The 21448-nt window shown below is 64.2% G+C and overlaps 1 protein-coding gene across 15 annotated transcripts in view; it reads right to left on the reverse strand.

Annotated features, from left to right (window-relative positions):
• Positions 1-5659: 5659 nt before the first annotated feature.
• Positions 5660-21448, reverse strand: part of Ptprs (protein tyrosine phosphatase receptor type S) — a 55805-nt gene continuing 40016 nt past the window's right edge. For 4 of the 15 annotated variants that reach the window (XM_078034112.1, XM_078034100.1, XM_078034091.1 and 1 more), the window contains 22 exons: positions 20865-20982; positions 19588-20193; positions 19154-19251; positions 16899-17152; positions 16441-16534; positions 16144-16359; positions 15889-16046; positions 15518-15529; positions 15259-15371; positions 13675-13722; positions 12846-12943; positions 12648-12771; positions 11944-12119; positions 11751-11870; positions 10418-10572; positions 9682-9967; positions 9388-9566; positions 9003-9129; positions 8799-8924; positions 7516-7670; positions 7130-7265; positions 5660-6632 (listed from right to left, as the gene is read on the reverse strand). In XM_078034112.1, coding sequence (XP_077890238.1) covers positions 6564-6632; positions 7130-7265; positions 7516-7670; positions 8799-8924; positions 9003-9129; positions 9388-9566; positions 9682-9967; positions 10418-10572; positions 11751-11870; positions 11944-12119; positions 12648-12771; positions 12846-12943; positions 13675-13722; positions 15259-15371; positions 15518-15529; positions 15889-16046; positions 16144-16359; positions 16441-16534; positions 16899-17152; positions 19154-19251; positions 19588-20193; positions 20865-20982 — 3468 coding nt within the window. In that variant the 3' untranslated portion in view covers positions 5660-6563. The remainder of the gene's footprint in view (positions 6633-7129; positions 7266-7515; positions 7671-8798; positions 8925-9002; positions 9130-9387; positions 9567-9681; positions 9968-10417; positions 10573-11750; positions 11871-11943; positions 12120-12647; positions 12772-12845; positions 12944-13674; positions 13723-15258; positions 15372-15517; positions 15530-15888; positions 16047-16143; positions 16360-16440; positions 16535-16898; positions 17153-19153; positions 19252-19587; positions 20194-20864; positions 20983-21448) is intronic. The other 11 variants (XM_078034120.1, XM_078034107.1, XM_078034103.1 and 8 more) reach the window with 7 other exon arrangements.

Raw genomic sequence — 21448 nt, forward strand, 5'->3', positions numbered from 1 at the left:
TATGCTCTTGACCCAGTAGAAAAGTCAAAGTGGCGTTAACGGAACTATAGCAAGTCTGGGGCAGCGTCCACAGGTGTGGTGACTTCACCTCTCCTTGCAGCGAAGACAGGAGGCTGACACAGGAGGATCACAAGTTTGAGGCTGGCCTGGCCAACTGAGCGAGACCCCGATTACATAAAGGGGCTGGGCGTGTGGGGCCGTGGTCAGCGTCTGCGCTCAGGGTTGAACGCAGGTCCTCTGGCCTCAGCCTCCCGAGGCACCGGGATCACGGGCGTGGGCCACGTGTTTGAAATCAGCCGAGTTCTGAGCTCACCGCTGGTGAGGCCCGTGCGCTGGTCCCACTGCTAAATGACATTCCACCGCGTGACTCCGTAATAGTCGTGTGCACCCCCTGCTGGGAGGCCCTCAAGGTGGCTCCCTGTGGGGACCTCAACGTCCCCTGGGACAGTCTGCAGGGCCTCCGTCAGGTGTGAGCTGGGCGTGCGGTGTGATTCTAGGGTCCCAGTTTGTCCTCGGTCGGATTCCTGGCCTCCTCGCGTCCCCCGCTCCGTCCCTTTGCGTCACACGTCCTGTTTCGCGATGGCCCTCCTGCGTGTCCTGCGCCACCCGTGGCCGTGGGCTGGGGGGAGTGGTGACCCCCCAATAAAAGCCCCTGGGAAGGGACCTTGCGGGGGACCCTGCCGAATCCCGCTGTCTTCTGAGGCCATTCACGTGGTGTGACTCGAGGGACCTGTGCTGTGGGTTCGGCACTTCCTCCTGCGTCCACTGAGTTCACACGGGTGCCCTGGCGTCCCCGTCCGCCCATGTCTGGTGTTAGGGTCGCTGTCCCTTGACCTTCCTGGCTCCTCTCGTTCCCGTCAGCGCTGGAGGAGACCTGCACCAGTCACGTCCAGTCCCTCCCTGGGGACGGCTTGTCAGAGCCGGCTTCATTCCCTCCCCACATGGATCCACTCGGGATTCTGGATTCATCTCTAGTCCTTGGGGACATCTCGTGGTCTGATTGGCAGTCTCCTGGCCCAGCTGGGGGAACTCGGGGTTCCTGGTCGCTCTCGCTGGGGGTGGGCCGTGCGTCTCCCCCAGGAGTCGCAGTTCTGGTCCGATCCACCTGAGCTGGCTTTTGTGCAGGGTGAGGAGCGGGGCCGTCCCCTCCCGTGGAGAGGCCGATGGTGTCTGGCCCTTCCTTGAGGATCTGGTGACTGGGAATGTGTAGGTTCTACTGTGACATTGCTCTCTGCGTCTCTTTTTTTTGGGGTGGGCACTGGGGATTGGACTCGGGGGCCCTCGACCACTGTGCCCACCCCCAGCCCTGCTTTGTATTCTGTTCAGGGTCAGGGTCTCCCAGGTGCTGAGGCTGGCTCTGAACTCACAGTCCTCCTGCTGCAGCCTCCAATCCCCTGGGGTGACAGGGTGGCCACTGGCCCGGCCTCTGGCTCTCTGGACCTGTGTCCACTGTCCTTGGGTCAGTTTGGTCAGGGCTTATCAATCTTGTTTATCTTTTCAAAGAACCAACTTTGCATTACATGGATTCTTTGAGTTTTTTAAATTCTCAATTTCATTGATTCTCTTTCTGATCCTGATTTTCTTCCTTCTGCTGCTGCTCTGGGGATTGTGTGTGCGTGTGCGTGTGCGTGTGCGCGTGTGTTGGTACTGGGGTTTGAACTTCTGAGCTCCGGGCCTCGCCTTTGCTGGGGCTGCCTGGGAACTCGAGGCCCTGGGCCTCCGCTCTTGCTCGCTGCTTTCTCCTGCTGAGAGGGTCTGGCCCGTTGGTTCGCGCTTCTTGTCTAAGAACTTTTAAAAGGCTCTCACCTGAGTTCTCGACCGTCCTCGCCACTCACCGGCGCACTGTTGGGTCCCGTGGGTCCCCGTGGCCTCTGTGAGCTTGGTCAAGTTGACTCCTGTTTCATCCCAGCGTGATCCGATGAGATGCGAGAAGTCCTGTCATCCGCTCTGGTCATCTGTAAGGCGCTTTGTGGTCTGGAGTCGGGTCCACCCTGAAGCAGTTCCATGATCCACCGAGAAGAGACTGTGTCCAGCTTCTGTTGAGCGACAGATTCCCCAGCTGCCTGTCGAGTGTCCCTGATTCTGACGTTTTCTCAGGCCCAGGGTCCGCCTGCGCTCATGTCTGGTGACGTCTCGTGTTGGCGGAGGTCTTGAATCACCTGTGCCACTGTCCTGGGGCCTGTCTGAGGCCTCAATTTCAGGAGTGTCTCCTTTGTGGCATTCGGTGGGCCACCATTCGGGGCGTGAACACCGTGGTGCCTCTTCCTGCTGCAGTTCCTTCCCCCCACGGTAGGACGCGGCTCGGTGTCTCTGCTGGGGGCAGCGTTGCTGTCCCCGCTAGTCCCCAGGCTCCGTTCCCATGGTGGTCCCATTTGCACCCTTCATTTTGAGCCTGTGGCTCTCTGCCCCTCGGGCTCCTCCTTGTGAACAGGCATAACGGGGTCTTGTTGGTTTATCGCCTTCTTCAGCCTCGCAGGGCCGAGACCACGAGGTCCACTGTCATGGACACGTCCTGGGCTCCTACGTCCGGGTTCACGCTCCTGTTTCTCATTTGCTCCCCTCCAGGTGAGGTTCACGGAGGCCCTGGGTCGGCCGCCATTTCTTCCTTAGATCCGGACTCTGCTCAGGAGCCACGGATCCCGGAGTTCCGTTGGCTGTTTCCTCTGATCTTGAAGCGCCTTGGCTGGACACAGATCCCGGCTGACAGTTATGTTCTTCCAGGATTGGAACAACCACTCCAGGTCCTGCCGAGTCCGCTTTGTGCTAAGAAATCTCCCTGAACATTCCCACCCGGAGATGGGAGAGCTGGTGGCACGGCCCTAAGAGCCCAACCTACCTGGCTGTGGGTGAAGCCGAGGTGGAGCCCACCTGTGGCCCTCTGTGTGGCCAGCCTTTGTGACAGGCGCCCGTGTCCTTTGGTCCGGACCGTGAGTGTACCTATTGGGTCGTCTTTAGGATTCTGTCTGCTTGGCCTCTTACTTTCTGAAAGGGTCCCCAGTCCCCCGTGGGGGTGTCCTTAAGTGTTCACAGGCGCACTGTGGTGGGGGGGCAGTGTGTGTGTGTGTGTGTGTGTGTGTGTGTGTAGCTGGGCACTTGCTGGCTGTGTGAGGCCCTGGGTTTGACCCTCAGCACCACCTACGGCCTGGGGCACATTGTTGGCATGTGGCTGGTTCTTGTTCCCGACTTCAGGTCTCCCAGTCTGGCTTCCCAGTGGGGCCAGTGCTGGCTGTGGGTGGCCAGAGCTCACGGGTGCCCTGAACTCCCTCAGCCACCAAGGCTGAAGAAGGCAGAAGGGACTGGTCCCAAGTGCAGGGTCCACGACTTACCATCTGGATGTTCTTGGACAAGAGCTGGTCTCTTTGAGCCTACTCTGTCCAATGGTGGGCTGCTTTAAGGACTCGATGAGCGCAGCATATAATACGTGCTCAACAAACAAGGGTGGGTTTTACGTACCTGAGGGGTGGCCAGGGTAACTGGCGAGGTCACGTCTGGGGGGTGACACAGTTCTTCAGGGGACCCTTCTCCCAAGATCCCATCAACCATCACCTGCCCCCACCAGAGCCCTGAGCATCTCCAAATCACATCTGCACCCACCCACGGTCATGGTGACTCCCGCTGTTGCAGAGAGGTCAGAGCAGGCCTATTTACCACTTCAGCCCCAGGGGCTTGGAGTTTGCTAGAAAGATGGGCCCGAGAATCGGGAACCAGAGAAGGGGCTTCCGTGTGGCCTCCGGTGGGGCCGCAGCTCCTCAGGCAGAGCTCCCGTGGCAGGAGGTCTGGGCAGTCCAGGCAGGACAGGCGTGGCCGGGGCTGTATTTCCGCCATCCAGTCTCCTCCCCTCTCCTTTTCCCACTCAGATCCCCGAGGCTGCAGCATCCCGCGTGGTCCCTCCCCCTCGTTTTCCCCTGGGTCCAGCAGGAGACGGGGGACTTCTCCCCCAGTGCACATGTCACACAAGAAGACAAGCCACCTCCAGTTAACGTGCCTCTCCCCACACTTTTTGGTGATGTTTATTTGCATCATTCTTGATTGTAAGATTCATTTCGTTAGGGCTCAAAACCCACCTCAAAAATGCCCAGCTAGTGCCACTTTCATCTGTCCTATTGGAATTTATTCTCTTCTTTTGTATCTCTTTAAAAACTGAACCAGGGCTGGGGCTCAGCGGTAGTGCACTTGCCTGGCCTGTGTGAGGCCCTGGGTTGACCCTCAGCACCACATACGAATAAAATAAAGGTCTATCAACAACTAAGAAAATATGTGTATATTAAAAAAAAAAAGTGAACCAAACTTCAGTTGAATTTTTACTTTTTGTGGTGCCAGGGATCAGGGCTAGAGCCGTGTGCATGCTACACAAGGCTGTACCAACGAGACCAGTCCCATAAGTTCATGTCTTTTCAAACATTTTCTCATAGTGTATTCAAGACTATGATTTGTCCTCTGTATATCATTTTGGCTGCACCTCAGGTTTCAACACATAATGTACATTTTAAAAGTTTTTTTGTAGCTATAGATGGACAGGATGCCTTTATTTTGTTTATTTTTATGTGGTGCTGAGGGTCGAACCCAGGGCCTCACCAGCACTCTGCCACTGAGCCCCAGCCCCACCCCTACATAATGTACATTTTGAACGATTGCTCAGTTTTTAAGAATTTGAAACTTTTCCGTTGATTCCTTCTCCAACTCCTGGCTTTTTAAGAAATGTTTTAAGTTTCCCAATGCAGTCCTTTTCAGGAGAAGCTGAATTTATGGCAGAATCTGTCCCTCTGAGCTAAGATCAAGGAATCCGATACAGATGCTCGCCAATTTATGAGGGGATTGTGCCCTAAAAAATCCATCGTGAACTGAAAATATAGTAAGTCAAAAATATACCTGATACATTGGCGCTACTGACCACATAGCCCAGCCCCACAGAATGCTGTAAGCACCTTCCTTTCCTCTTCCAGTGGCCCCAGGGCTGCCCAGGAGCGCGGGCTCAGGGGCGCTGCCCAGCATCACCACTGAGCAGGCCGCTGGGTCTCACTAGCCCCGGGGGAAGACCAAGATGCAGCGTGTGGTCTCCGTGGGACACGTGTTGCTTTTACACCACGCAAAGTTGAAGACCTTTTCAAGCTGAGGGGTTTGTTTCTGTGTTTCTGGGGGCCCTAGGAAGGTGTTCGCTAGTGACACCACTGCTCCCTCTGTTAGGGGACACCGGCCCCCAAGCGGCAAACCCCACTTCCCAGGCACAGCCCTACCCCCGCCTGGAGATGCAGGCCAGAGGGGAGGGTCCAGGCACAGAGTAGCTCACGCTCCAGGTCCCTCCTTGGGTGGCCTTGGACATGGGGGAAGCAGCCCCCACCATCCCTTCCATGGGCGGGGCTGGCCGGGGCATGGATTCCAGCCTGATGGATGGACGCACTGGCTTTGGCTTGGTGCCTAATCCTGCCATCATGTGTGACAACACCCTTCCACCCTGAGAGGCGGAGGCAGATTCTCAGTCATGGTCACTCAGAGGGGACCTGGGTTCAAGTCCTGACCCATCGGGGCGGTGGCGGAGTGGAGGACCAGCCAGACCATTCCCTCCAGCAGCGCGGACCACGGGCTCTCCCGCCTGCTCCCACCCCAGGGGCGCGCTGCGGGAGATGGTGGATGCAGAAGAGACCGCACGGTGGGCCTCAGGGCCGGGTCGGACGATCTTCCTTTAATACAAAGTCGGTTTATCTACATACACAGGTGGGAAGGCCACCAGCTGCTTCCGTTTGACAAACAGTGTTGAAAGCAACGGCAGCCGCTCTCGTACAAAGAGAAAAAACTCACTTGCTCGGGGTGGGGCGTCCGGTCCTTCAGTTTGTCCCCAACCTGCCCCATAGTCCCAGGCAAAGGGTCCCTGATGGCGGGGCACACGTGGCACCTGCGAGGCTGGAAAGCGCTCGGGCTGTGGCTCCCCAACCCCGCGGGTCTGACCCGCCACTGGGGCCGAGCCCCCGCTGCCCACCCCAGGGCCACTTGATATGTCTGAAAATTTAAAAAAACAAAGTCGAGACAAAAAAGCAAAACAGGAAGGAGAGAAACGAGGGGGCGAGGGCGGCCCCCAGGAGCGAGGCACAGGGCTGCCGGTCGGCGGGACACTCTGGACGCTGGCTCCGTGGAGAACCAGGTGGGGACAGAGGAACAAGCTGAGCGGCTCGTTTTAAAGTCGCTGACCGGCAAGTCTTTCGTTTCTTATTAAAAAAAGAAAAAAAGGAAAAAGAAAAAAAATACACTAAAAAGAAGAGAAAGAAAGCGTCACGGACACAGCCACAGTCTGAGGGACAGCTGGCCTCGCCCGGCCGGCGCCCCGCTGGTTCAGGGCCACCCCGAGTGTCACCGCCCCCCACCCACCCCGGAGTCTCAATTTGGAATCGGAAGGAAACAAGGAATGTGCGAGTATCCTATCGAGGTGGCGCCGGGCGGGAGGTCGCAGGCGGCCTGGCTCGGGGCTCGAGGGCCGCGCAGAAGCACCGCCACCGCGTTCTGCCCTCCCGGGCCGCCCGGGCGGGTCCGAGCGCAGGCAGAGGTCGGCCGTGGCGTCGGGGCCCATGGCTTTAGGTTGCATAGTGGTCGAAGCTCCCCAGGTACTCCAGCGCCGCCTGGTAGCAGAACTGGTACTCGTCCTGGGGGAGAGGCCACCGTCAGTGCCCGCCCGCCCCGGGGCGTGTCCTCAGCCGGGAGCCCGCTCGCAGAGGTCCCCAAGCCCAAAGCCCTCGCCAGGGGCCCCGCAAGGCAGGTGCTGGGCCTCCCCGGCCCCCGCCGGCCTGTCCAGGCAGCTGGTCCACAGGGAGGCAGGAGGCCGCCCCGCTGTGCCCTGGACATTCAATGTGCCCGGTGTGAATGTGATCTCAGGAAGTCCCCTCCTGCTCTGGGCCTCAGTTTCCCCACCCGTGTGTCTGAATCTTATGATTTGTGACTAGGGCAGGGTCTCTGGACGAACACGACCTCGCTGGGACGTTTGGGGCGTCTCTGTCCACTCCGAGAGACACTGTTTAATGTACTGGGCCTTGATGTCCTCTTCCCACCCAAGGCGGTGGCTGTCTGAGATCCCTCCACCCAGAGATCAGGGTGGCCGAGCCCCTCTCGCCAAGCGTGCGTGAGGCCCTCCCGCCGCCTGTACCTCCGTCTGCACCATGGCCGGCCGCTGCGTCCGCAGCATCTTCACCGTCTGGAAGATGTCCACCACGCCTTCGTACCGCATTCGCTCCAGCACAATGCTGAGCGTGATGAACACGCCGGTCCTGCCCACGCCGGCACTGCAGGCCAGGAAACGCGGTCACGGCTGGGGACAACACTCCCCAACCCCAAGTTGCCTCCCCAGCCACGAGGCTCCGCCCCCAGCCACGAGGCCCCGCCCCCAGCCACGAGGCCCCGCCCCCAGCCACGAGGCCCTGCCTCCCCAGCCACGAGGCCCGCCTCCCCAGCCACGAGGCCCCGCCCCCCAGCCACGAGGCTCTGCCTCCCCAGCCACGAGGCTCCGCCTCCCCAGCCCGGCTGGGGGCTCACCTGCAGTGGACGGAAATGGGGCCGTCCTGGCCGAACTGCTCCTTGGTCTTATGCACTTGGCCGATGAAGTCGATGAAACCCTCCCCCGATTTTGGCACACCCTGTTCTGGCCAGTCCGTGAACTGGAACTGCCGCACCGTCCGGGACTGGCCGTCCTGGAATGGCCAGAGGACGCCCGCTGCTGGTACCTGGCGCTCACGGCGGCTTCCTGGGCACCGACCTCAGGCCCGATCGGCACATCACCCGCCACTCCTTGCCCTGGTGCCCTCCTCTGCCACTCCTCACCACCCAAGGTGCCAGCGCCAGCCTCTGCCTTCACCCAGTGACACCACCTCAGACGTCATCGTGTCAACCAGGATGGCAGAGCCCGGGCTCCCTCCCAACGCCCCCTCGTCCACTGCAGGAACGCTCATCACACCCGAGCAGGGTCGCCCTCACCACTGACCCCACTCCCCTCTCCAGGGCCCCCCTCCTGCGGCCTCACCACCCAAGGCTCCCTGCTGCCACCCTGTCTTCCACCGAGGTCTCTCCTCCTGCCACCTACTTTCTCCAACCCCACGCGGGCCAGAACGGCGACACACTGCGCGCCCACCTCCTCTGCTGGTCTGTCCCCCACTCAGCGGCTCTGTCCATTGGTCTCCTACCACGGACTGTCCACTCATCTTTCTAGTCCCCGTGGCCAACGTCTGCCCTTCTCTGGTGCCACAGCTGATGGGCATCACGCTTGCTGACCCACTGCATGTGCCCCGTGGCTTGCCCACGAGTCGTCTGTCCACATTCTTCTCTGCAAGCCTCCCCCGCACACGTCACCAGCCTGTCCACCTCCCTCCACCGATCCCTGGTGCCATCTCATCCCACTGTCTGCATCGTCTGGACCAGGGTACCCCATTGTCCCACCCAGCCTTCCCCCGGTCCCTGGGGGCCACCTTCCATTGTCACTCTTCACAGTGGCCCTTCTCCCAACACAGGCCACCACTGTTGTCCTATTGACGGGTCCCCGTCATCCCTGGCCACTCCGCAGGGCCCTGGCACCAGCTCTCGCTGCCCTCGCAGCCCTCTAACTCTCCCCCCAGGGAAGGGCCTCCTCCTTTCCTGATCTTCTTGGGCCTTCCGCAGGCTCAGCACAGGACCATGACCCTCCTCCCACCCACTTGGTGGGGGAAGGCGCGCCCACCCATCACCTCCACTGACCCCCTGCTCTCTGCCCCAGGGCCTTGGCTCTGCCCCACTCACCCCCTCCCTAAGGGAAGGTGGCGCTGGCCCTGCCCCTCCTGGCAGCTCACCCTGGCGTCCGTGACCTTGAATTCTCGAAGGATGTACTGAGGCATGTTGTACTCCGCCATGGGGTCCACCACAAAGTACTGGTAGCGGGCAGAGCGCTCAGCTGGCCAGTACTGGTGACACTTCTCCTGTTGAAGACAGGGCTGGGTCAGCCCCTGGTCCGGGCCTGGCTGCTCACCCGGCCGCCCTCCGTGGCTCCCGCTCACCCGGCCCATCTCGCGCAGCTTGGTGAGCATCACCACGATGGTGGAGTTGTTCTCCCAGAGCATGCGCCAGAAGTCCTCCGTGGTCTCTGCCAGTGGCCCCTGTGTCGCGATGTAGGCCTTCTGCTGCCTGCAGGACAAGCGGTGTGAGTGACCCCTCCCTCCAAGTCCTCTCATGACACTCAAAAATATCCCCAGATGTTGCCAAGTATCCCCCAACAATCAGATGGGGTCCACTGGAAGAGCCCCGCTGTGGCAGTGGCCATCACTAAAGGCAGAGCCGAAGACTCTCCTGCCCAGCCCCAGCTCCTGTCTCCCACCAGACTGGAGACTGCGAAGGCAGGGCCCCGGTCCTCCCAGGCCCGCACCCTGTGCGCCCGGGAGGTACCTGTAGCCGTCGATGAAGCTGGCGTTGATGTAGTCGGACCCCTCCACGCCCCGGATGGGCTGCAGGCAGACGCGCGTGCTCTCGTAGGGCATGATGTTCACCAGGCGGTTCTTGAACTTGTTACAGGGCAGGTTGGCACTGATGAAGCGGGACGTGTGGGCCTTGGAGTTGGCCAGCCGCTGCAGGGAGGGGCCGCCAGGGCGGCTGTCAGGGCGTGGAGGGCACCTTGGATCCAAAGGACCCGCGCTCCTCTGGCCGCCAGCCCGCCCTCCCAGGGCGGCCTCCCACCGTCACCTTGAACTCCAGCTCCATGCCGGTGACGTGCTCGCCAGGCTCCACCTGCGCCAGCTTCTGGATGTAGGAGTAGAGGCTCCGCGCGGGCACCTCCGTGTTGCCGCAGCCCACGGCCTCCAGCAGCGCCTCGTGGATGAAGCTGTACTGGTCCTCGGTCTGCACCATGTAGTTGCGCTGGGAGCGCATGAGCGTCACGTGCCCGTACACGTCCACCGTCTTCTCGGGCTTGATGCGCTCCAGCATGGCGTCGATGACGATGAAGCAGCCCGTGCGGCCCACGCCGGCGCTGCGGGACAGGGGCGGGCATGCAGGGCGGCTGCGGGCAGCGCGGGGCGGGGCAGTGGGCGGGGCAGGACAGTGGGCAGGGCAGCGCGGGGCGGGCAGTGCGGGGCGGGCAATGGGCGGGGCAGGACAGTGGGCAGGGCAGTGCGGGGCGGGCAGCACGGGGCGGGGCAGTGGGCGGGGCAGGACAGTGGGCAGGGCAGCGCGGGGCGGGCAGCACGGGGCGGGGCAGTGGGCGGGGCAGGACAGTGGGCGGGGCAGGACAGTGCGGGGCGGGGCAGTGGGCGGGGCAGGACAGTGCGGGGCGGGGCAGTGGGCGGGGCAGGGCAGTGGGCAGGGCAGCGCGGGGCGGGCAGCACGGGGCGGGGCAGTGGGCGGGGCAGGACAGTGGGCAGGGCAGCGCGGGGCGGGCAGTGCGGGGCGGGCAGTGGGCAGGGCAGTGGGCGGGGCGCACCTGCAGTGCACCACGATGGGGCCTGCGTCAGGCGGGTTGCAGGTCTTGACCCTGCGCAGGAAGGCCAGGAAGGGCGTCGGGTACTCGGGCACGCCGTGGTCGGGCCACGCGGTGAACTGGAACTGGCGGACCTCGCGCTTCTCACTGGAGCCGTTCTGTGGACCACAGGGCGTGGCCGGTGACTGCACCTCCCCCAGGTGCCCGGACAGCACTGCCTCCAGACCACCTGGTCCTGGCCTCCCCGGCACCTGGCTGCGAGCCTCCCACTTCCCCCTCGCGGTGGCCACCTAGGTCCAGACCTATCACTGCCCCCTGGACCACCACACTTGCCTCCGCCAGGGGGTTCCTCCCCCCCCCCCCCCCCCCCCCGCCTGCCTTCCCCGCGGCAGCGCGAGGGCCCCTGTGAGCACGGAGGCAGGCCCTCTCTGCCCACAGCCCTCCATGGCTCCACCTCCCTCAGGGTTAAAGCCCAGTCCTCCCTGTGGCCCACAAGACCCTTCCTCTCCCCAGCATTCCCTCTGCTCCACCCATGTGCCAGGCCTGTCCTGCCTCAGGGCCTTTGCATGGACAGTACCCTCTGGAGGTCTCCACGTGGCTCCCTTCCCGCCTCCTCCAGGTTTCTCTGCTCACACCTTATTCTACAGTGAGAGCAGTCACCTCCCGCGTGCTATCTGTATCTTGTCCATTACAGGAGGACATTGATCTCTGTCTCTGGGGTGTTCTGGTGCCCAGGTGGGGATGTGGCGCACAGTCCAGGCTTTACACGTAGGAATGAGCTGAGAATTCTTAACTCCCTTTTTTCACCTGCTCAGTGTTGTGCCACTCGGGCCAGGCTGGGGCTTGATGTCAAGGGCCTAGCCAGGTGTCTGGGACACAAGTGGCGCCAGTAGCACTTCTATTGTGATAATACCCTGGGTGGCAGAACCGTACCAGTTCAGAACCACCAATGCAGAAGAACAGGTACCATACTAGTATGGACAGCAGCCATCAGTTAAATACGTATCTAAAGGATCTCTGCACCCAGCCCTGACGCCATGGGGCTGGCAGTATTACCCAGCTCCATCTGGTAGCCCCTCGAAGGCAGGATCAGAACTCTGCTACGGCCCCATCACACGCCCAAATTAAGGGGGGGGCCAGAGGCTAAGTAGGCCAGGAGGCCTGGGCTGCATGCTCAGCTAGGCCCGAGGCTGGCTGTGTCCGGCTGGGGCAGGCCCTCTCAGCCGCCTCGTGGGAGTGTGGTCAGCCCAGGGCCATGCCCGGGCAGCTGCGTCCTGGAGGGGCGCTCTGAGCAGGAGCCAGGGCCTGGGTCTTCCCCCGCCAGCCTGGGCCCTACCTTGTGCAAGGAGAAAGTCCGCACGCAGAACGTGGCCAGCTCGATGGTGTCCAGCAGCGTCACCTGGATGAAGCCGTAGGTCTCGGTGCCTCGGTTGGGCCAGTACTGGTCACACTTGATCTGTGCCAGGCAAGAGCGGGGTAAGCACGGGGAAGCTGGCGCAGGGCTCGCGGGCCGAGGGGCCGGGCCTCACCCGCGACTTTTCCTCCAGCCGTGTCATCATGACGATGGTGGCTGACCGCTGCTCCCACACCATGCGCCAAAAGTCCCCGAAGGTCTCTGGCAGGGGCCCCTGCGTGGCGATGTAGGCGTTCTGCCGCCGGTAGCCGTCCACGTAGTTGGCGTTGATGTAATCGCTGCCCACGATGCCTACAGCAACGGTGGCGGGCACCGTGCCTCAGTGGGCTCACTCGGGCCCACCACCTCCTGGTGCTGCCCCACGTACTTCCTGTCACCCCCGTCACACCTGGCTGCTAGGCACTGCTACGGGGTATAAAGGCCACACATTCTGTATGGGATACCACAGCCACTGGGGTCAGGTGGCCTCCACGATGGCGCTGCCCTGCGCACTCCAGGGCACTGAGCGTATCCTTGGGCTCCCCCCACTTGATGCTGTAGCACTCCCATCACCCAAACTGTGACAACCAAACACGTCCCCAGACATTGCCAAATGCTCCTAGGCAGCAGAACTCCCTGATTGCATCTACGTAGGAGGACAGATGGAGCTACGTATCAACAGCAGCCATCAGTTAAATACTTATCTAAAGATGCTCAACAAACTCCAGTGGACCAGGTCAGGTATCAACCAGAACGGGGCTCGGTGGCAGGACAGGGCAGTGTGGGGTCTGAGCTTTGTGGGCCAGAACACCGCAGCGGAGCCTGGGACCCGGGCTGTACCTTCGATGGGCTGGAGGATGACCCGGGAGTGGTCGTAGGCGATGACGTTGGCGTAGCGGTTCTTGGGTTTGTTCACCTCCAGGTTGGAGTGTTCCCACGTGAACTGCTGTCCGGGGTCAATGGACTGTGGAGAGGGCAGGAGGTGGGCATTCCGGCGGGCATCTGGGCCCCGGGAGGGTCGGGTGGGGCGCGGCTCACCTCGTACTCCTGGGAGAGCTTCAGGCTGTCGTTGGCTTTGAGGCGCTCGGTGTGCTCCGCCATGTCCCCGATGGGGACGGGCGGGTGGCTGAGCATGCCTACGGGAGAGCAGACCGGCCGGCGTCGGTCAGGGGGGCCGGCCCTGGGGCAGGCGGGGTGCTGGACAGTGTGAGTCGGCCATGGACAAGCTGAGGTTAGGGGCGGCAGGGTGGCTCACGAGGGGACTGCTGTTCCAGTGCTGGCCGGTCCTGGTCCCCCCACCCAACCGGGCGCGGGGCCAGAGGAAGGTCCCCAACGCCTGGAGCTCAGTGCTTCGTGGCAAGAAGCAGGCGGTGGCTGGAGTGGGGGCGGGTGCAGCCTCGGGCAGTGCCGTCCCCAGGAGGGGCTCAGGCGCGACGAGGCGGCCGCCGTGGGGCCGAGCGAGTGTGCTGTGGGCTCCTGTCCCTGCGCTGGCTCGGGCAGGCAGGGGCAGCAAGGCCCTGTCAGACCCCTGCCCGCTCCCGGCCCGTGAAACGGGTCGCACACTGAGACCCGCAGGTGGCCTGGACACTGCTGTGCAGACCCCCAGCCACTTCCCAAGATGCCGCGTCCAGGGGCCTCGGGAGCCTGCCTGCCCCTGGACGCCTCCCGGGCGGCCCACGGCTCACACCCGGCCGTCACCCCCGGCCACCCAGGGCCCAACGGAGCAGACCCTGCCCTCCCCAAGGTGCCAGGGTGGGACAGGGGGCAGAGGCCGGCCAGGAGTGGACGCGCGGACAGACAGGAGGCAGGATGGAAAACCCAGGATGAAAACAAACGGGGAGGAAGCGAGAACAGACACGGGACTAACTTTCCGCGGGAGACCCCGGCTCCCTGAGGGGGCTGCTGAGGCCTGAATCTGCAGAGACAGCAAACAAGCGATCAATGAGGACTCGGGCCGCCCGCCCCGCTGGCCAGGGCACACGGGCACACGGCCGCCCGGCCCAGCCTGCAGCCTCAGAACTGCAAGCTTGCATTCTGCTGGCCGGCCAGGGGCCAGTGTTGACCCAAGGCCCCAAAGATTTAGGATCCTCTTTCTACATGTCCCCAACCCCAGCGCATCCTGGCCTTGGGTCCCCTGTTGAGGCCAGCAGAGGGGATATGGGGGAAGTGGATGAGGATGGTGAGGGAGAAATTAGGAGGCAGGAGAAGGACATTGGGCTCATGCCATGAGCTTAGGGAGGTCAGCAGCCACCAGTTAAACACACATTTACAACCCCCATTAGATGGAAGGAAACAGGACGATGTGAGACAGCCCAGAGCCAGGGAAGTAGGGGAGCAATGAGGGGTGACGTGTGAGGTGCTACAGGACCCCTTGAAAATAATGCAGCCATCAGTTAAACACCCACACTAAACCTAGATGACAACTGAAGTGACATGAGCCAATCCCGAGATGACAAAGAGAAGAGCACACACTAGGGGTGATAGAAGACACTGCACGCTCCCTTCAGGAGCCCTGCAGCCATCAGTTAAATACAAATGGTCAAAATCCCCAACTGGATGAAACTGAAGTGACATGAGCCAGTCCAGAGACAGAAAGAGAAAACAGTACAGTACGGTGACAAATGAGGCAGACTCATTCAGGATAACTGTAGCCATCAGTTACATAAAGTTAGAATCATCTGGATGAATCATGAGCCAGTCCAAACACAGAAAACACATTAGGGAGAGCATGTGAGGTCAGGCCTGATCCCTTCAGGCCTGCAGTCACCAGTTAAATACAAATGTTTAACATCCCCGTTTGATTGGAAGCAGAGTTGACATAAACCAGTTGAGGGACAGATGCAACCATGCTGTGAACCCATAAGGAGAAGAGCAGTCCTCGGTTAAATTAAAAGTCCCTTATTAGTTAGAAGCAGCTGGCATGAGCCCATTAGAGGGGGAGAGAGGGGGACGTTTGTGATTCACTGTCCGTGATCAGGGACGAGGGCCTGATCAAGTTCTCCTCCAGGTAAGAACGCCATCGCTCTGCAGTGACTGAGGGGCCCGGAGGGCAGGGGGCAGGGTGGGCAATGGTGCTGTGTCTGTGCCTTGCTAGGGGCACATCCCTAGGCCAGTGCAGAATGGCCGAGGACCACCCACGCTCCCACTCCACGGGTGCTAGGGCTGGAGAGTGGGGAGCACTGCTCCTCCTGACCACGCAGTGCCCTTTCTAGTTTGAGATGTTCTTTAGGTTCCGGAAGACAGCGACCCTCAGTTAAATGTATCTTAACCAGCCTTGCCGGCCGTGTGCAGAGCCACCGGGAGTTCAGCCCAGATCCACTCAGGGAGGGTGGTGTTTGGGAGTCGGGTTTGGCTGCCCCCTGGGCTGGCCTGGGCCGGCCTGGGCTGTCCGGCCGCATGTCCTCTCCCCAGCTCCCTCCCTGGGGTGGGGTCCCTCACGGGCGGCACGTACCGGGGGTCTGGAAGTTGATGCGCCGCATTTCCACGGGGTCCTTGGGGTGGTGGGGGGCGAGGTCCGCGTTGTTCAGCAGGCATTTGGTGCGCGGCTCCGAGTCCTTGCGCTTACTGTGCGGGGCAAGCGGGCCGCGGGTGAGCGCCAGGCGCCCAAGCCGCCGCGTCAGGAAGGGCACGTCCGGCCTGGCGGCACCCTGACCGCCCTGGCAGGCCTCCCTGGGCACCCGCCCCGGCCCAGGGGAAGGGCTGGTCCTCACCCGTCAGGCTTACTGCTCCGGCACCAGGCGCAGGCGGCGGGGGGCGGGGAGAGGAGAGGTGAGGCTTGGAACCCTCTCAGCTTGGGTCTCCTCCCTGGGAGAGGGGCTCGTCCCTCCTGCGAGGACCCCACTCCACACAGACCTGCTCGGCCCCCCTCGGTAAGGAGCTCACAGCAGGAGGTTCTCGGCAGGAGCCAACCACTGGTCTGTTCTGAGTCTTGCCCCTGCCATCTCCCCAGGCTGTGTGACCTTGACCAAGTGGCTTAACCTCTCTGAGCGTCAGTTCCCCATCCGACCCACAGAAGCCTCTGGCTGCCAGCCCAGCTGACCCTCCCCAGGAGGCCACCCTGCTCGGGGAGCACCGGGCTCACTTCTTGTACAGCAGAATGGCAATGACGATGCAGATGATGAACACCACGGCCAGCACAGGCCCGATCACCCAGATGAGCCCCTCCTCGCCGTCCACGATGGGCTGGGGGTCCGGGTTGTCCAGCTGGAAGGGGTCTGAGAAGGGGCTGGCTGCGAACGTCTGTGGGGGGGTGGGCACCGTCAGGTCCGCCTTGGGGAGCCCAGCAGAGGCCCCCCGCCCCCCCAGGTCCCCGCGCCCGGCTGGACGCGGCACTCACGGGCTCGCTCTTCTGCAGGGCGGCCAGCACAAACAGGACATAGCGGTGGCCGGGCTCCAGGCCCCGGTTGTCAAAGCCGCCGTACTGCTTCTGGTCGCCAGGGCGGAAGACGGGCGGCAGGACGGAGAAGCGGGCGGCGACGTAGGGCCGAGGCGCCTCTAGCTGGCGGGAGTGCCGCAGGCTGCGCCGCTGCAGCCGGGCCACGTCCTGGACCAGCTGTGGGTGCGGGCGGGCGTCAGAGCCACCGGACGCAGAGCCCCAGGGACGCCCGGCCCCCGCGCGGCCACCAGGCCTCACCTCCTCCAGGTCCATGTCCTCCGGGCTGCCCAGTGGGGTCAGGAACTGGCCTCCGCGGGACTTACGCAGGGGCACCATCACGATGAAGTAGCTCCTGGGGGGGAAGCAGAGGGTCCTGGCTCCCGCGCCCGCCTCACCTCTGGGCACCTCCGTCCCCCAGGCCAGCGCCACCGGCTCTAAGCCCAGAACTCCTGCCCCCCCTCGAGGCCCGGCCTCCATGCTCCCGTGTTCTTGGGGCCTTTACTTCTCCTCTCCTCTGGGCCTCCCGCCATCTCCACCCGCCTAGAACCTGAGCCCAGACTTCCCAGCGCCCTAAGGTTGCCCAGCGAAGGGTCAGGCAGAGGGCCAGGGACGGGAGGAGCAGGTCTCGGCAGGACGGGGACCACAGCCTGTGAGTGGGGCAAGAGGTCAGGGGCCTGGCCTGGCACACAGCGGGCTGGGGTGGACGGGTGGCGTACTGCACAGGCACGGGGCTCTGGCCGTCGGGCAGGTACACCACGATGAAGCCCTCGGGGTCGGGCTTGGGGGCGACGCTGGGCTTGCTGCTGAGAAGGTTGAAGGCTGTCCAGGCGGTGACCGTCTGCTGGAGGCCACCGAGGCTGCTGCCACGGTTGGTCAGCACAAAGTTGTAGAAGGTGTGGGGCCTGAGGTGCGTGATGAGCTTCTTGGTGGTCCTACCGTCCACGTCCAGCGTGAGCCCATTGTACTGGATCTGTGGGCCGGAACCAGCTCAGGGGCGGCCAGCTCAGAGCCCCTGCCGCGTCCCCCTTCTGCTGGACCCTGTGCTGAGTATCAAGTGAGCCCCGAGTCCTGAGTGTCCTGAGCCCCAACGCTGAGTGTCCATCACAGCCCTCATTCCTGCTGATCTGCAGCCCCAGCCTGGGCTCCCAGCCCCGCCCGAACCTCCGTCCAGCTGAGCCCAACCCTGACCCAGTCCTCGTCCCTGGCTGCACATCCATCCAGAGCTGACGGGGATCCCAGGCCTTGCCACCTCAGGGTCCCAGTCCCGAATGAGCCCGGATCCCAGGCTGAGCCCCCTCTAGGTCCCGGTCCCGACTGAGCCCGGATCCCAGGCTGAGCCCCCTCTAGGTCCAGGTGCCGACTGAGCCGGATCCCAGGCTGAGCCCCCCTCTAGGTCCCGGTCCCGACTGAGCCCGGATCCCAGGCTGAGCCCCCCTCTAGGTCCAGGTCCCGACTGAGCCCGGATCCCAGGCTGAGCCACCTCAGGGTCCCAGTCCCGACTGAGCCCGGATCCCAGGCTGAGCCCCCCTCTAGGTCCAGGTGCCGACTGAGCCCGGATCCCAGGCTGAGCCCCCCTCTAGGTCCAGGTCCCGACTGAGCCCGGATCCCAGGCTGAGCCCCCTCTAGGTCCCAGTCCCGACTGAGCCCGGATCCCAGGCTGAGCTCCCCTCTAGGTCCCGGTCCCGACTGAGCCCGGATCCCAGGCTGAGCCCCCTCTAGGTCCCGGTCCCGACTGAGCCCGGATCCCAGGCTGAGCCCCCTCTAGGTCCCGGTCCCGACTGAGCCCGGATCCCAGGCTGAGCCCCCCTCTAGGTCCCGGTCCCGACTGAGCCCGGATCCCAGGCTGAGCCCCCCTCTAGGTCCAGGTCCCGACTGAGCCCGGATCCCAGGCTGAGCCACCTCAGGGTCCCAGTCCCGACTGAGCCCGGATCCCAGGCTGAGCCCCCCTCTAGGTCCAGGTGCCGACTGAGCCCGGATCCCAGGCTGAGCCCCCCTCTAGGTCCCAGTCCCGACTGAGCCCGGATCCCAGGCTGAGCCCCCTCTAGGTCCCAGTCCCGACTGAGCCCGGATCCCAGGCTGAGCCCCCCTCTAGGTCCCGGTCCCGACTGAGCCCGGATCCCAGGCTGAGCCCCCCTCTAGGTCCAGGTCCCGACTGAGCCCGGATCCCAGGCTGAGCCCCCCTCTAGGTCCCGGTCCCGACTGAGCCCGGATCCCAGGCTGAGCCCCCCTCTAGGTCCAGGTCCCGACTGAGCCCGGATCCCAGGCTGAGCCACCTCAGGGTCCCAGTCCCGACTGAGCCCGGATCCCAGGCTGAGCCCCCCTCTAGGTCCAGGTGCCGACTGAGCCGGGATCCCAGGCTGAGCCCCCCTCTAGGTCCCAGTCCCGACTGAGCCCGGATCCCAGGCTGAGCCCCCTCTAGGTCCAGGTCCCGACTGAGCCCGGATCCCAGGCTGAGCCCCCTCTAGGTCCAGGTCCCGACTGAGCCCGGATCCCAGGCTGAGCCACCTCAGGGTCCAGGTCCCGACTGAGCCCGGATCCCAGGCTGAGCCCCTCTCTAGGTCCCAGTCCCGACTGAGCCCGGATCCCAGGCTGAGCCCCCCTCTAGGTCCCGGTCCCGACTGAGCCCGGATCCCAGGCTGAGCCCCCTCTAGGTCCAGGTGCCGACTGAGCCCGGATCCCAGGCTGAGCCCCCCTCTAGGTCCAGGTCCCGACTGAGCCCGGATCCCAGGCTGAGCCCCCTCTAGGTCCCGGTCCCGACTGAGCCCGGATCCCAGGCTGAGCCCCCCTCTAGGTCCCGGTCCCGACTGAGCCCGGATCCCAGGCTGAGCCCCCTCTAGGTCCCGGTCCCGACTGAGCCCGGATCCCAGGCTGAGCCCCCCTCTAGGCCCCGGTCCCGACTGAGCCCCCCTCGGGGTCCCAGCGGAGCCTGATGAGTGCCCGCCCGCCTGCCCGCCGGCAGCCGGCTGCGCACCTTGCAGGGCGTGGGCGAGTGGTAGTTGTCGGGGAACTCCCAGCTCAGCAGCACCGAGGTCTTGGTGACCATCTTCACCTTGAAGTTCTTGGGGGAGACTGCGCCGGCAGCAGGGAGAGAGCAGAGGAGAGGCAGGTGAGGGGCTGCGCGGGGCAGCGGGGCGGCCCAGGCTCCCTGTCGTGGCTGTGCCTGTGCCCACGGCCTTCCTGCCTGCCCTGCCTGCCCTGCCTGCCCTGGCCCAGGCCCTGCGCGGAGACGCGGCTGCAGAGAGAAGGTGGGCGGCGGTGCCGGAGGCCATCCCACCTTTGCCTTCGCCAGCTCGGTCCGACTCGCCTCGACGTCCAGGAGGAAGCAGAGAAGCGGCCACTTACCTGGGGGGGAGGGGGTGGGGGGCGCGAGGCCCAGTCCGGCTCTGTGCGGTGCCGTGCGCCTACCTTGGTCCCGCAGGAACGTGCGGTAGCGGACTGGGGGGCTGTAGGGGCCGGGGCCCCTGCGCGTGTGCGCTCGCACTTGGAGGTCGTAGGCCGTGTCGGGCTTGAGGCCCCGCAGCGTGAGCATGTTCTCGGCCCCCGGCTCGGCCGCCGCCGGCAGCTCCGTCTCTCGGGCGGGGCCCAGGGCGCCGGCCTCTCGCACGGCCACCGTGTACTTGACGATAGCGCCATTGCGCTCGGCGGGCACAGGCGGCAGCCAGCGCAGCAGGACGGTGCCCGCAGAGGCATTGCCGGCCGCCTCCAGGATCTGCGGGTGGCCGTGGGGCGCGTCCTCGGGGATGCTCAGGACCTCGGCCGCCTCCTCGCCCAGGCCGCCGCGACTCCGGGCGGCCAGTCTGAACACGTACGTGGCCCCCTTGTGCACGCCCGCCGCCGTGTAGCGGTCCTCAGAGGGCGCGAACTCCAGCGTGGCCAGGGGTGGCGCGTCCTGGCGGCCGAACTGCAGGCGGTAGCCCAGCACCTGGTCCTCCGCGGCGGCAGGGGGCTCCCAGCGGGCCAGCAGGCTGCCCTCGGGGGTCTGCTGCACCGACAGGGTGGGGCGGCCCAGCACTGTGGGGACATCGGGGCCACGTGTCACCCTGGCCTGGAGCACAGAGATGGCGCCTCCGCCTGGTCTCTCCTCAGAGCCGCTCAGGGTGACCTGGGCGCCGGCCTGGCTCACGACCCACCTCACCACCCACCTTGGCCTCCCGAGCAGGGACACGGGCGCGTGCTCACAGCCTGGTCGTCATAGCGACCCGGGGGCGCCAGGCCTAGGTGGGGAGGGGGCACCGACCCCGCCGGGAGCCTCGAGGGCCTGGGGGGATGCTGCGGATTTGGGCAGGTGGCAGTGGGGACACTGCTCAGCCCTGGCCGTCCCTGGGAGGGGGCGAGGGGAGGCCCAGGGGAGGCCCAGGGAGCTGCGGGCACTGCGTGGCGGGAGGGCGGGACGGGGCCAAGGGTCAGAGTGGCAGCCAGTCCCTGAGGTCGTGGAGCAGCAGGGCACAGCGCCCCCTGCTGCCCACGCACACAGCCAGCCCCTGCCCGTCCAGGGGGCCTTTCTCCTGACTCCTCAGTCCTGGGCGAGAGCCGACCCTGGGCTGATGGGAGGGCCCTGGAGGTGGCAGGGAGCCGGGCGAGGCCTCCAGGCGGGAGGGGCCGGGCACCCCACAGGGTGCGGGGCAGCGGGCCCGGGTGCTGCAGGAGGCCGCCCTCCGGGGCCTGGCCTGCGGGCTGCGCACCTGCTCCCTTGGTCACCACCACTCTGGGTTTGCTGCGAGCACCGTCGCCCTTCATGGTGTAGGCGGCTACGGTGATGGAGTAAGCGGTCTCAGGCTGCAGGTCTGTGATGACCATTTCCTGTGGGCAGCGCAGGGGTCAGGACACACCCCTGGGGAGAGCCTGCCCACACCTTCCCGCAACAAGTCAAGCCGAGGAGGCAGCACGCGGGCCACAGCAGAGACGTGCACACAAGCCATGCAGGGACCTGTTCACGCCTGTCCCCCTCAAGGCACATGCGGCCTGCAGCGCCTACTTGTCTCTGCGCTGGTGCCGGCCACCCTTGCCCAGCCTGTCCTCCCCACAGCAGCCAGAGGGTGCCTGTGAGCCCGAGTCAGGCCCCTCCTCTGCCCACAGCTCTCCATGGCTCCCTCCAGGGGTCAAAGCCCAAGCCCTGCCTGCTGCCCACGGGCCCTGCACAACCGGCCCTGTCCTCTCCCTGATTCCTGCCTCCTCCCTCCCAGCCACAGGTCCTCACTGTGCCCCCAGCTCACCAGGCGGGGTCCTACCCCAGGGCCTTTGCATGTGCTATTCTATGCCTCTGCAC

Source organism: Ictidomys tridecemlineatus, chromosome 2 (assembly GCF_052094955.1).
Source record: "Ictidomys tridecemlineatus isolate mIctTri1 chromosome 2, mIctTri1.hap1, whole genome shotgun sequence".
In the NCBI taxonomy this organism is placed as follows: Eukaryota; Metazoa; Chordata; class Mammalia; order Rodentia; family Sciuridae; genus Ictidomys; species Ictidomys tridecemlineatus.